Here is a 12,757-nt window from a genome sequence, read left to right as displayed (position 1 = left end):
GATAATGATCATTGACAGTAAAGAGAGAGAACCACTATATTTACCTCAATAAGGCTAGAGAAATGCTTTCAAATCAAACCATACCTTGTAAAACGCTGTTAGAATTCACTGTGGGCTGAGCAGCAGGAGCACTTGCTAATGAGACTACATTAGCTATAACTGGAGTTGAATCTTTTCTTAGCGATGGGGGCCCAGCTGAAGCAGCTGACACCATGGAAATACTTGCTGATTAAAATAAACAAAAAATTTAAAACCTCAGGTAATTTTTATTTACATCTATAAAACCCAACATCTTAAGGAAGTTAAAACAATGCTATTAAGTTAGAGTAAATTCTGTCGAAGCAGAGTTACTTCAGGACTAACAAGGTTTTTTCCTCGTTTTTAATTAAAAGGTATTCCATGTACTTTATCTTGCATAACTATGCAGATGATATTTTAAGAGGCCATGTGACTTAGACTGCATGTCCTTTTTATAGTCTCAAATCCATTTTTAAGGAAATCAAGGTGTATATATTCAATAACAATGTATTAACTGCCATTCTTTCCCATGAAGTTCTTAAAGAGGTTGATTCAATATGCTCAGAGAAAAGTAAAAAACCTAATTTATACTGGGCTTTAATCTCAGGTGTTAAACAAAAAGGGATCTAAATATTAATGTCATGTGAAGAGAATGAAATTTGTTTCATGACATTATTGACAACTGTTTCATGTTCCCAATCTGTGTAAGTAGTTAGTCCCCTACGCTAATCAAAGACTAAAGTTTAATTCTACCTGCATTGTTTTGTGAAGGTGGGTCACACATACTTTGCTGATTACAGAACATCAAGATACAAAGCAGATTACAGAAATGTTTCATTTCTCCTCGCCATTTCAAGGACTCACTGAGTTTACCCTGTCGCTTACAACCATCACATTTGGCCATCTGAAAAAGAAATGACAGGCAGAAAAGGGGTAAGAAACAAATCGTCTGTTGTCTGACAGAATAAAATCAAGATAAAGGTAACAAGTAAGAAAATTAACTTAGATTTTAAGTCACAAAAATGAAAGTTACCTTTTCTAAAGTGGTAAAAATACTTATTTTCCTATCAATGATTGTATACTAAACATAAAAAAGCCATATTATAGAAGTGCCAGTAAATAGTAAACATAGCAAAACGAAAGATCTATCTTCCTCAAAGACTTCAGAAGACAAATTCATTTTAGTTAAGTAATAAATGAGTAAAATTATAATTTTAAATACTTTAAAAGTCATGTCTTCTCCAAGTAAATTAAAAACAAAAGAAATGTAACTTCAGTGACAAAAATCTTATTTTAATACTGGAGGAGAACACAATATATTTAATCTTAAAAGTTTAAAAGATTTAATTGTCCTTCCTACTTCATCAAAGAATAAAAGAAGGGAATACTGTATGCTCCAACTTCAAAAACCCACAAGCATGAATTCTATTTACCTGATAGAACAGAACCGTGTATTTGGACATGCATTCTTCACAGCAGAACTCTTCCACCTTTCCCCCCAAATTATTCTGTACCAATTTGGGAGATGTCTGTAAACAATAACTGCACATTTTACAGTGATTTCCCCAGAGTTTTGCCAAGTCGTGTTTATAAAGCAATTTGCAACCTAAAAAAAAATCAGGAAAGATAAAATTAACATTAGGCAGAAATGGTAAGTATCTCCATCTTTAATTGAAATGCTCTACAACAAAGTTTCCATACTTGCATCCTCATCAATTAGATCAAGAGATCAACATTGAGGAATGATGCTATTATTCAAAAAATATTATAGTGCATTACACATAGTAAAATTTGTTTAGTGAAACTTTTGTTTTATTTGGGTATGTGGTATCACATTGTAAAATATATTTCTTTTTTTGTGTGTTGTGGTTGAAAGGTTTGAGGTCCACTAGTCTAGTAGGCTAATCTTGTGCAGCTTTAGAATAAAACAAAACATTGTAAACATGTAAGATAGTCATTTAAATAAAGAAGAAAGGCTACCTCATGTTGATTTCTAAATTCAGATCATTTATATTCAGAAACATAACAGCTGTTTAAAACAATAAAAGTAGTGGAATTTTAGGATGCTACCAAATTTAAGGAGTTTCCTTTAGAAGCACGAGAACTAAAAGAGCCCTGTCAACCTAATATCATTATGTTTTTCACATTACCACCATCCTCTTCAATATACTTTGAAGTATATTTTAACATTTATATGATATGAAGGATTTATATGATATGAAGGATTTTAACCTTTATTTTAACATTTATATGATATGAAGGATTACATTTAAAAAATGGAACCAAGTATAAAGAAAATAAAAAGGATTCGGTGTTATACAGAGAGGATAAAATAAATAAATTTACATAGTAACAGCTTAAATCATAAACTACTTTGGAAACAACCAACATGCTCAGTAGGTATGATAATCTGTCTTTACCTTCACTGCAGAATGACTTGTCAGCACCTGAGAATCTTACAGTCTCCTTTACAATTTTCTCAATTTTACAATATTCACACATTGCCATTACATGATTTATTTTCTTATATTCATCAGAACAATTCTTGCCACAGAATTGAAACATTTTACCCTGCAAAGAAATAATCATTAAGTACTAATTAAACATTTGGTTTATCTTATGAAAATCCCTATCCTTCTTACTTAAAAAAAAAATAGTAATTTTGAGAAATAAAAAGCCAGAAACAATTTTCAAGATAGAACAGTTTATACTGTAACCCTTTATCATGATCCTAGACTTTACCTTATAGTCAAGAAGTTCTGGTTTTGTGCCAAATAGACGACTACAGTGCTGACACTTTAGTTTTACAACACTTCGTGCAAACCCAACATGTTGAGATTGGGCTGCAAGGCGCTGGAGACCAGCTGCAGCAGAGCTATTGATGGAGGTGGGAGAAACAGCAGAGGTGTTACCACTTCCTGCTGACACCGTTGAACCTCTAGGGATGCTCACAATTACCTGGCCCTGAGACAAGGGCACTACTGAAGAATTCATTCCTGTAGGTTTGTTAAACAAATTCTGGGGGAGGAAGAAAATCAATCTCATCATTTGTTCAAACAAGTAAATATTGTCTAAGTGTACCTAGCACACTTCTAGGCACCTAAGATACATTTGTGAATAGGCAGAAATCCCCCCTTTGAGTGGCTTATACTTGAATAGGGGGACTGTCATTTATAGCCAAAAAATAAAATAATTTAATAATCTTCAAAAATAGTATCTTACCAACAAATAATCTAGGTCAGCGATTTTCAATCTTTTTTCATCTCATGGCACACATAAACTAATTACTGAAATTCTGGAACGCATTTATAGCACAAAAAATACATACATATATTTTGCTGATCTGACAAAAAAGAAAGGTATAACTTTGATTCATTCACCTTAGACAGCTATTGATATGTTGGTTGTTGTCCTTTTTTTATTTAACAATCTAAGGGAAAAGAAGTCAATGCCCCTGACTAAAATCAGTCAGGTATTGCAGGTTTTAACTACTACTGTGGCACACCAGTTGAAAATCACTGATCTAGGTAATAACAGTACCATTTAATTTTACAGATGGCAGTTAAATGACATGCCTCCAAATACAGGATGAACTAAAGAATACAAGTTTAATAGAACTGAGATAGAAATTTAAGTAATCTAGGCACTAACAAACACCTAGTAAGTTCACCTTACTTCAGTAGGTGATTCACTAATTGGAGAAAGATTCCTGAAGCCATACCTGGAAAGCTACCACACAACTGTAGCTGCAGAAGTTGCGTATACTTCCATCTGACATGGCTAGGTGATACTGAGGGATTGCTGAAGTTTTACAACTGTTACATTGAACTTGTACACCTTAGCAAATCAAAATAAAAACTAATGAGTAATATACACGAATGTACAAGAAGATAAATAAGTATTATACAAGATATGAAAATTCACAGGCCAGGGCAAGTTGCAGGAACTGAAACTAAATCACATCACATATACACAGAAACTAGCTTAACATTAAAAGTATTTTTTTAAAGTTGTCAGTCTACCCTGAAACTATAAGATAAATAAGTCTTTAAATAAATCAGGTGTGGATATGGAAATACATTAAAGAAGCCATATGAAATTCTTTTGGTAAGGATGAATGCACTAGTAAGCAATCAAGTAAACAAACAAAAGAAGCAATCAGGTAATAGGTGATATTTTACAAGATAGATCTGAAATATTTTAAATTTGCCTTAAAAGTCAACTAAGTTTGGTCAAAAACCTGTACTATAAAAGTAAAGCAATAACCACACTTTTTCCCAATGATTATATTTATAGAGTTTACAAAACCAGTATTACCTGCAGAAGTAACCATTTTAACTCTGTAAGCAGATAAGCAATTAACAGAACAGAAAAGCTCTGTCTTCCCCAAGCTATTGGTATTTTCAATCATTTCTGCTGAGGATCTCAACGACTTGCAAAGTGCACATGGTGTAATTTTGGCTGATTTCTATTAAGAGAATAAAATAACATTCATTTTTTACCAAATTACAAGTAAAAGAATAATTTCAAGTGTTCATACTTAACACTTGAAATATTTTAAATAAGTAGCTTTCAAATTTTTACAATTACAATTCTCAGAAATAAATTTTACAAAGAGACCCAGTACACACACATTTCTCAGGTCTTGTGTTTGTGTTTTATATAATGCATCAAGTTCTAAACTTGGTGCTCTCTCATTCTTACTTCATATAAACCTAAAAACACCTCAGTGACATAGATAGCATAATATCCATTTACAGACAAGAAAATGGACTCAGGGAGTTCAACTGTTTTCCCCAAAGTAAAATTCTATTTGAATACAAAGTCTGGGAATCAAACCGCAATGTGCTTTACATCTAAATCCAATTTGTTTGTCTACACTACAGTATATATTAGTATGTGAGAAATTTAACAGGTATTGACTAAATTGTTAAGTAATAATTTAAAATTAAGACATTTCAACTTATTGTACCTTCTCTTATAGAATACTGAATCCAAGTCAAGTTTTAGTGCTTGATACAGTATCAGGAAAACATTTGGACAAAGATAAAACATATGAAGATAATGTCGGTTTTTTTCCTCATGAGAGCAAAAACAAGGAGTTCCTAAAGGAGCTAAGCCCTTTTAATGTGTTTGTATATTAATCAGAAATAAATGAAACAATGTATGTTTAAAATTCCAGAATGACTGCAAAGTTTTAAGAATAATTTAAATGAAATTTTCCAATCAACATTATCAAATTCACTAATTTTGGCTGACTGTATAAAAATCACTATCCTTAGAAAAGAATTATCAGCAAGCACACTCAAACAGGAAGCCATTGTAAAATTTAAAATGTAAAAAGTTCTATTTGGGTTGATCAATTTAAAAATTTAACTTTTGATGAAAATTTACTAACAAAATATAAATTGAGTACAAAACTGCATTAGACATCTGTCATAGAAGAGTTCATTCAATTCATCTTCTACAAACCTCAAATTCACAAAATAATATATAGCTCATATTTATTTTTTCTTCATGGAGGGAAGAAAAAAATTTGAAACAATTAATGGTAAGATTATTATTTTCTGAATTGCAATTTCAATCATATGGCTCTGATTTCAAGAATACATATGCATTGGACCTTACACTATAAAGTAAAAAAGTGTGTATATATAAATGTAGATCAAAATACATTTCAAAGATTAGAAGACTAATAACATCAAAAGGATGGGATTTAGGTATCTCTGAGAGATGTATTATTTTTCTTCTTTGTGCTCTTCTACATTTTCAAAATATTGTTCAACAATATGAATCAGATATGAAATAAAAAGCTATACCTAAAAACATGCATTTCAAATGCATGAATAGAAACATATGCTACTTATAAAACTCTTGTTATAAAGTTTTTAACAGGCATTCATTCAATAATGTACTATTTGTACATAAAAATACTAATTAAGCTAATAGTAATACCTTACTATTTTTGTGACATTTTCATAGATACTGACAAAAAATTTAGATACCCTTGAAATAAACAAAGTCATAAGGATTAAATATGGCTATGTACCTGCTTATATGCTGTGACACATGTTGAACTACAGAACTTCTTAGACTGTCCCTCTATCTGAAGCATGTGGCATTGTCCAGAGCCACTGTAACAGTAACCCCCACAGTTCTCACAGCAGTTCATGGTGAGGTTGTTAGCAGAGCGAAACTTAGAGAAGCAGGCATCACTGCAAAGTTTATGTACCACATTTTGGTAATTAACTTCATGTCGAATCTAGGAATTAAAAAATAACAACATAAAAACAAGCAGACTATCAAAAGCTGTTCTTTAAGCACAAACATTAGACCTCTCCCCTCAATAAAGTAAAAAGATGACTTACAACAGCATTCTTCTGACACATGCTGCATTTGGTTGAAATGCTATTAGTATTTATGGTAACCACAGGTTTTCTTTTCAGTTCATATGTTGACAAACATGACTGGCTGCAAAAATCTTTACTAATGGTGGTATTTTCAAACTGGGCACTGATCACATCCTTTGGATTTAAAATGTCTCTAAAAGTGATAAAAATAAAATAAGTGACAGTACAATTCACTTTTTTTTCCTTTTTGTGAGCTAAATAGAATAAAACAGAGGCAATTACAGTACAGGAAAAAGGTCGCTGATATTGAAAATCAGAAAACCTGGTTCTTCTTAGATAAACTGATAAATTGCTTTGATCCTTACGTTCTGCTCTATAAAATGGATCTAATAAAGACTTACTGAATAAAACTGTTGAATCAGTGTACTGAGTTTCCAGATTAAAAGGATATATGCATCAGTTATCATTCATTACCTCTAGTAGGTGAAATTTTAGGTTTTTATTTTTCTTCTCTAGGCTCTTCTGCATTTTCAAAATATTCTTTAAAACTACTTTGAAAATTTTGAAAACCACTATCTTTTAAAAGTAAAAACACATTTCAACCTACAGTGTCTATTCTGGCATGATTATATAACATTGAACATTCCCATATCTAAATAATTTACTTTGTAGGCATCAGTAGCAAAGGCAAAAAAGATTAAAATCCTATTGATTAGGGCTCCCTCCCACTCCACCCTTTATCTCACTACAAACCAGTCTTCCTACACGGTAGTTTATCAGATAGTTAAAGTGTAAAGCATTTTAAAAGCCATTTTAAAAAAAATACCTTGAAATTTTCTAAACAGTGCTTTTTCCCATGAGTACACACTCACATAATAGTAAACAAACTGTGTTCTGCACGGACTGGTATGGCTCAGTGGATCAGGCATTGTCCTTCAAAGTGAAAGGGTGCCAGTTCGATTCCCAGTCAGGACATGTGCCTGGGTTGTGGGCTAGATCCCCGGTTATGGTTGGGGACAAGCAAGAGGGAGCCAACTGATCTCTCTCCAATATCGATGTTTCTCTCCCTCTCTTTTCCCTTCCTTCCCCTCTCTCTAAAAAAATAAATAAAATCTGTTTTTAAACACTGTGTTCTATACAATCCTTCATCTTTAATAGACTATACTAATAAAGTGCTTTTTAGAAAAGATTACAAATATCTCTGCATCAATAAAAGGTAACAGTAAATATAATGGGAATCATCACAAGGATTACCCGATATTGCACTACGATGCAATATACAACTTCATACCTCATCTTCTACACTTCCAGACTGCACTGCATTTTTTTGCCTTTTCAATTTTAAATTAAGATTTACTGTATTTCATTTATAAGGGTATTTACTGAGTAGTTGTATTGAGTATGCACTAGCTAAACTCTGTTCAGATATGGTGCAAGCATGCACTCAAGGAGCTCTAGTATACTGGGACAAATGACATATAAAGTAACATTACAGAAGCATTCATAAAATATAAGAGTAGTGTAAAAATTTTGAAAGGATATGTATAATGTACTATTCAGAAACAGAAATAAAGAAACAGTTATTTCAGACACTATGTGTCATGAAAGCTATCCAAAAGATGACATTTGAGCTGGCCCTTAAAAAGAAATTTTCTAAAGGTTAAGGAGATAAAAAATGAAAAACAGTATGAATCAAGGAAATGAAAGTATAAAACATTAAAAAAAAAGGAAGTATTTCTCATTGCTCTCCAGTATGCTTAGCATCCAATTACATTACATCTTAATTGTAGATTACACGTTATGCCAGAATGAGGAGCACTCTCATTAAGATAGTAAGAATTCAGAAATGGTACAGTCTCAAAGCAATTATTTCTTTGAGTGCCACTGTATTAAGAAATCCAGCCTTTCTAATAGTATTTGCTAACTTACCCTACAATTTACCTCTTTTGTGTAGGATTTGAAATATATTTTTCAAGAAGAAATCATTAGGTCCTTGTGACTAAGGAAACCTAAAAATTAATGATTAGCCAAAATATATTCAGTTTAAGTTAAATCCAAGATGCTTAGATATAGTTAAAAAAGATTAAGAAAAATAAAAATGTTATTCCAAATGACTAATGAGTTTTTTTCAACCTAAGTGCTGCTCCTATAAAACATCAGTAACTATCAGGATGAAAATCTTTTCTATCTCCACCTATTCAAATTAAATTGAAATTCTTCTTATAGGGATGGATTTGCAAATAAAATCTGTTGAACTATATGGACTTTGGGGAGGGGGGAGTGCACGTGCCAAAATTAACCGGCTTTGTGACATTGAGCAAATCTTTTAAATTCTTTGAACATAATTGCCTAATATTTAAGATATAATCCAATTCAACAATTTTATAATCAGATAACCAGATTATCCCAAACTGCTGTAATGACTGTAAATAAGAGAGAAAAAGAGGTAAAGTGATGAAAAGGAGATGAAGGAGCAGTAGTTCAGGAACTGAAATGACATACAAAGAAAAACAAGATTGATGAGTGTTTGAGTACTGAGGCTAAGAAAAAGGTACACTCTAAAAATGAGAAGGGGGAAAAGAAAGAAATGAAGAAAAAAAGGCTGAGGTAACAGGCAAGAAAAGAGTATCTTAACAAAGTGAAAGGGGCAAATGAAAGGGATTAAAAAAAAAAAAGTATAACATATTAAGTGAATGAAGAAGTAAAACAGTTAAAAGTCAAGGAATGACAGGTTGCAAAAAATGAAAAATGAATGGATAAGATTAAACAACAAAAAACCAAAAATGTAATCTTAAAGAATAATTAAATTATATAAGATCAAGATAGATAAGACATATAGGTAAAAATGACCTGTTTCAAGATAACACTAGGCAAACACTGAAGATCAAAGGGATGCAATAAATTTAAACGAAAATGACATACAGGGTGGGGCAAAAGTAGGTTTACAGTTGTTTGTACGGAATACAATAGTAACAATACAAGAATAAATGCTGTGTTTCTCATACTTACAAGCTGTAAACCTACTTTTGCCCCACCCTGTATGTAGTCAAGAAATTAAAAAAAGAAAAAGGGTACACATTTTAAAATTTCTCTGAGTTTTCTATGGTCATTTTGAAGTTCACTCATGAATCTCTGACAAAAGTATCTATGACTATTATTATAATTTTCAAGTTGATTTAATTTTGGAAACAGATGATTAATGTATCATAGATACTAGATATGTGGTATATTACACAGTCATTTTTTAAAGCATGATTCATAATTCAAACAAGTGTTAAGTAAAAAGTCTATTTTTGCTAATTATACTTTAAACAGAAAGAGATGTGTGTATGACTAGCTTCCAGAAAAACATCTATCCATATTCAATCTTAAGTCTCTTGTCTATATGCTTTTTTCCAATTGAACCAGAAGAGGGAGTATGTTTTTCCCTGTCCAGACAGAGAAAAAGGACTGCATCCATATGAGAACTATACACACAAATATCTACACTAATAAATTATGGTTTGCACAGCTTAATAATAGAAGCCAAAGTGTTTCAGAACAAGAGCATTATTCGTCTTTCTCTCACTAAAGCTTCTATCAATTATCCTACAAAATTAGTCAACACTAGTTCATATTATTCAAATACATCAGGATGGTCTTACTAGCTCTAAGGTCATATATACTTTTTTGTTGTTAAACACTGAAACGGAACCTCTGAGGTAGTTTACAGGCACTGAAAATATAAATACACATGTATTTATATTATATTTGAATATATACTTGAATCCATTTAAAGAAATGTGTGTGTATATATATACTTTAATTCAGTTAAAGTAGTATTATTAAATGAATTCCAATTATGTAATAGGAAATATAAACATTTGTTGGATTTAAGTATCTATCGCCTAAATTACAACCGAAATATTGTGGCCATATAATACCCCTGAAATGGTATACCTTTTGATTTATAAAGCATCTTAACTAACAAGGATGAAAAGGTTGGTTTCAAAATCATCTCTAATATATAAGAAGTACATAATTAAAGTTAAAAGAAAGCAGAGTACCTGGCATCCAGAAAGAATGAAAGCAACAAGTTATTTGTTGGTACTAAATAATGTGGTATTTCTCAAAAAAACCCACGGAAATGTAGAAAATTAAACAGCACAGATAAGAACAAAGTATCTTAAAAGAAACGGGAAAAAAAGAAGATAATTTAGAATTCTGCTATACTTAGAGCAACTTGAACAAGTTTTCTTGGTGGGAGGAGGCGGCGGACGGGCAGGTGGAACCGTATATCCAGTGAGGCACAGTGTAGAGCAGAAAAGCTGTGTAGACCCTTTCCTCTGATAAGCAGTTTGCCCCTTCTGCAGGATTTTTTTACAACCAGAACAGGAAACTCGAACAGCTGTGGCTGGAACTGAAGGAAGCATTTTATTCATGCCAGATGACGCCAGAGGAGGCTGAAAGCCAGTAGTCAACTGTGGAGCTTAAAAGAAGAAAAAAAAGCAAGAAAAATGTTTTACTTTTACCACGAATTTTAAGTATTCATCTTTCTTTCTCTTCTAGAACTAGTCTTGAAACCCAATACTACTTACGCAACACACAATTAAAGCCATTCTAATAAGGCAGAGAGAACTGCCTAGTGTACTAATACAAGCAGATACTTCTTCTCACTCATATTGATCAGAATAAATAAATATAATTCATTCAGTTCTGTTTCTTACCAAGAGGACTGCCACTGACTGAAAACACAGCACTAATTTTCAGTTCCCCCTCTTGAGTTTTTTGCGGTTGGCCATGACTAAACTCCTTAAAAAAAGAGAGAGAGAGAGAGAGAGAAAATAATAAATAAATACATAGAGGAAAGAATAAATACAATGTATCCAAAGAAATCCAGACATTGAAGACAGTTTACTACTGCTATATAGGGGTGGAAAATGTTTATTTACTACATTACCATTAATGGAAAATAACAACAAAAAATATAATCGCTATAAGGGAGTATGTTAAAGGCAGCTAACGTCTTAGTCTATAGTACTACTAGATATTTGCAAATTATTTTTGAAAATTCTTTAACATTTAATTCCAGTATTTTAAGTTGCTGGTTACCTATTACAAAAGTAATATACACTTACTATGCAAAATTTAGACAAGTAGAAATAGGAAAAACATTCTATTTATATTTCTATCACCCAAAAACAACCACTGTTATTCTTTTGGTATACTTCTTTCCAGTCTTTTCCCCTCCTGTATTCAGAGGTTTTATTTCTTTACATGGTTGTAATTATACTTAATATACATTATAAAGATTTTCTGATCACTTGAATCAACTGAGCATTTGCATATCATTAGGTAGCATCCCAAAATAACCTATAGTGGCTAAATATCAGTGTTTTTTAAATTGGAGTCCAAGAGTCCTTGAGGTCTACAGATAGGGAGTCTCAGAATTCTGAAAGGATATTTTTTTTCAAACTGTGTTTTTATTTCAATGACATGTTTAGTAAATGTAAGCATGTTTCAAATCATAAATAACCACATATAACTGAGTTATAAGTTTTCAGTGCTGTTGTTTGCTTTTACACTTAATATTATTATACTGTGAAACCTCAAAGTGGTAGATTAATTCATTGTTTATCACAATGAAATTTGCAAAATTCTGCAAGACCTCTTACTCTTGGAATTCTCTGTAACTCCAACATATCCCCTTTCTCTGTGGTTAGGGGTATCTGCACATTACTCAAGTTTGAGAAATATCGATATATTTTAATAGAGATTACACAGGAAAGAGATTGGGGTGAAGTGAGTGAGGCACTTGCCTCAGGCATAAAATTAAAACATCAAAAATCTCAGTAGTCAAGATAAAAGAATATTAACTCAATATTTTTTTAATCAAAAATGCAAAAATCCATGACAAACATACTACCAAAACTTCAAATAAGTAATGACAGAATCAGTATTACTGATTTTTCCTTTGGACTCGGGCCCCATCCAATTTGATGGCCCTGTGTTGCACTGAGATTATATAACTTCAACCCCATGTTGGTTCATTTGTTTCCACACACTTGGTTTCATCAGTAATTCCATGATTGAAACATCTTGGTAAATACTCATAGTCTCATTTTTAGCATTAACTCCTAAAAAAAGGATCCTTACAATGGAATACCTAGGTAAACAGGTACATAGCAAAGGTCCTTGATACACAATGACATATTGTTTAAAAAAACTTAATTACATTTATTCTAGTAATTTGTGGGAAAAAAACCATTAAAAGTCTTCTGCCCACTGGTGTTTCCAGAAAAATACTATAATGTAACAATATTAGCTCTCTGTAGCATCTTGTTATCGACTTTTTCTCAACATGTACTTTGTGTTAAAATTTCATGTACTGAAACTTCCATTTTTATACC

At 31.8% G+C, this 12,757-nt stretch overlaps 1 protein-coding gene across 2 annotated transcripts in view; it reads right to left on the bottom strand.

The window, feature by feature from the left end:
* ZMYM4 (zinc finger MYM-type containing 4) overlaps positions 1-12,757 on the bottom strand; it is a 130,708-nt gene that overhangs the window by 27,324 nt on the left and 90,627 nt on the right. For both annotated transcript variants that reach the window (XM_054571948.1, XM_054571949.1), the window contains 11 exons: positions 11,075-11,159; positions 10,581-10,836; positions 6,387-6,561; positions 6,068-6,280; positions 4,336-4,486; positions 3,740-3,855; positions 2,761-3,036; positions 2,439-2,589; positions 1,452-1,624; positions 772-922; positions 85-225 (listed from right to left, as the gene is read on the bottom strand). In XM_054571948.1, the coding sequence (XP_054427923.1) occupies positions 85-225; positions 772-922; positions 1,452-1,624; positions 2,439-2,589; positions 2,761-3,036; positions 3,740-3,855; positions 4,336-4,486; positions 6,068-6,280; positions 6,387-6,561; positions 10,581-10,836; positions 11,075-11,159 (1,888 nt within the window). The remainder of the gene's footprint in view (positions 1-84; positions 226-771; positions 923-1,451; positions 1,625-2,438; positions 2,590-2,760; positions 3,037-3,739; positions 3,856-4,335; positions 4,487-6,067; positions 6,281-6,386; positions 6,562-10,580; positions 10,837-11,074; positions 11,160-12,757) is intronic.

This window comes from Pteronotus mesoamericanus, unplaced genomic scaffold, assembly GCF_021234165.1.
Source record: "Pteronotus mesoamericanus isolate MK-2021 breed Mesoamerican mustached bat unplaced genomic scaffold, CSHL_Meso_final contig_221, whole genome shotgun sequence".
NCBI classification, from domain to species: domain Eukaryota; kingdom Metazoa; phylum Chordata; class Mammalia; order Chiroptera; family Mormoopidae; genus Pteronotus; species Pteronotus mesoamericanus.
The sequence above is the reverse complement of the archived record's forward strand: the minus strand, read 5'-3'. Positions and strand labels throughout refer to the sequence as shown.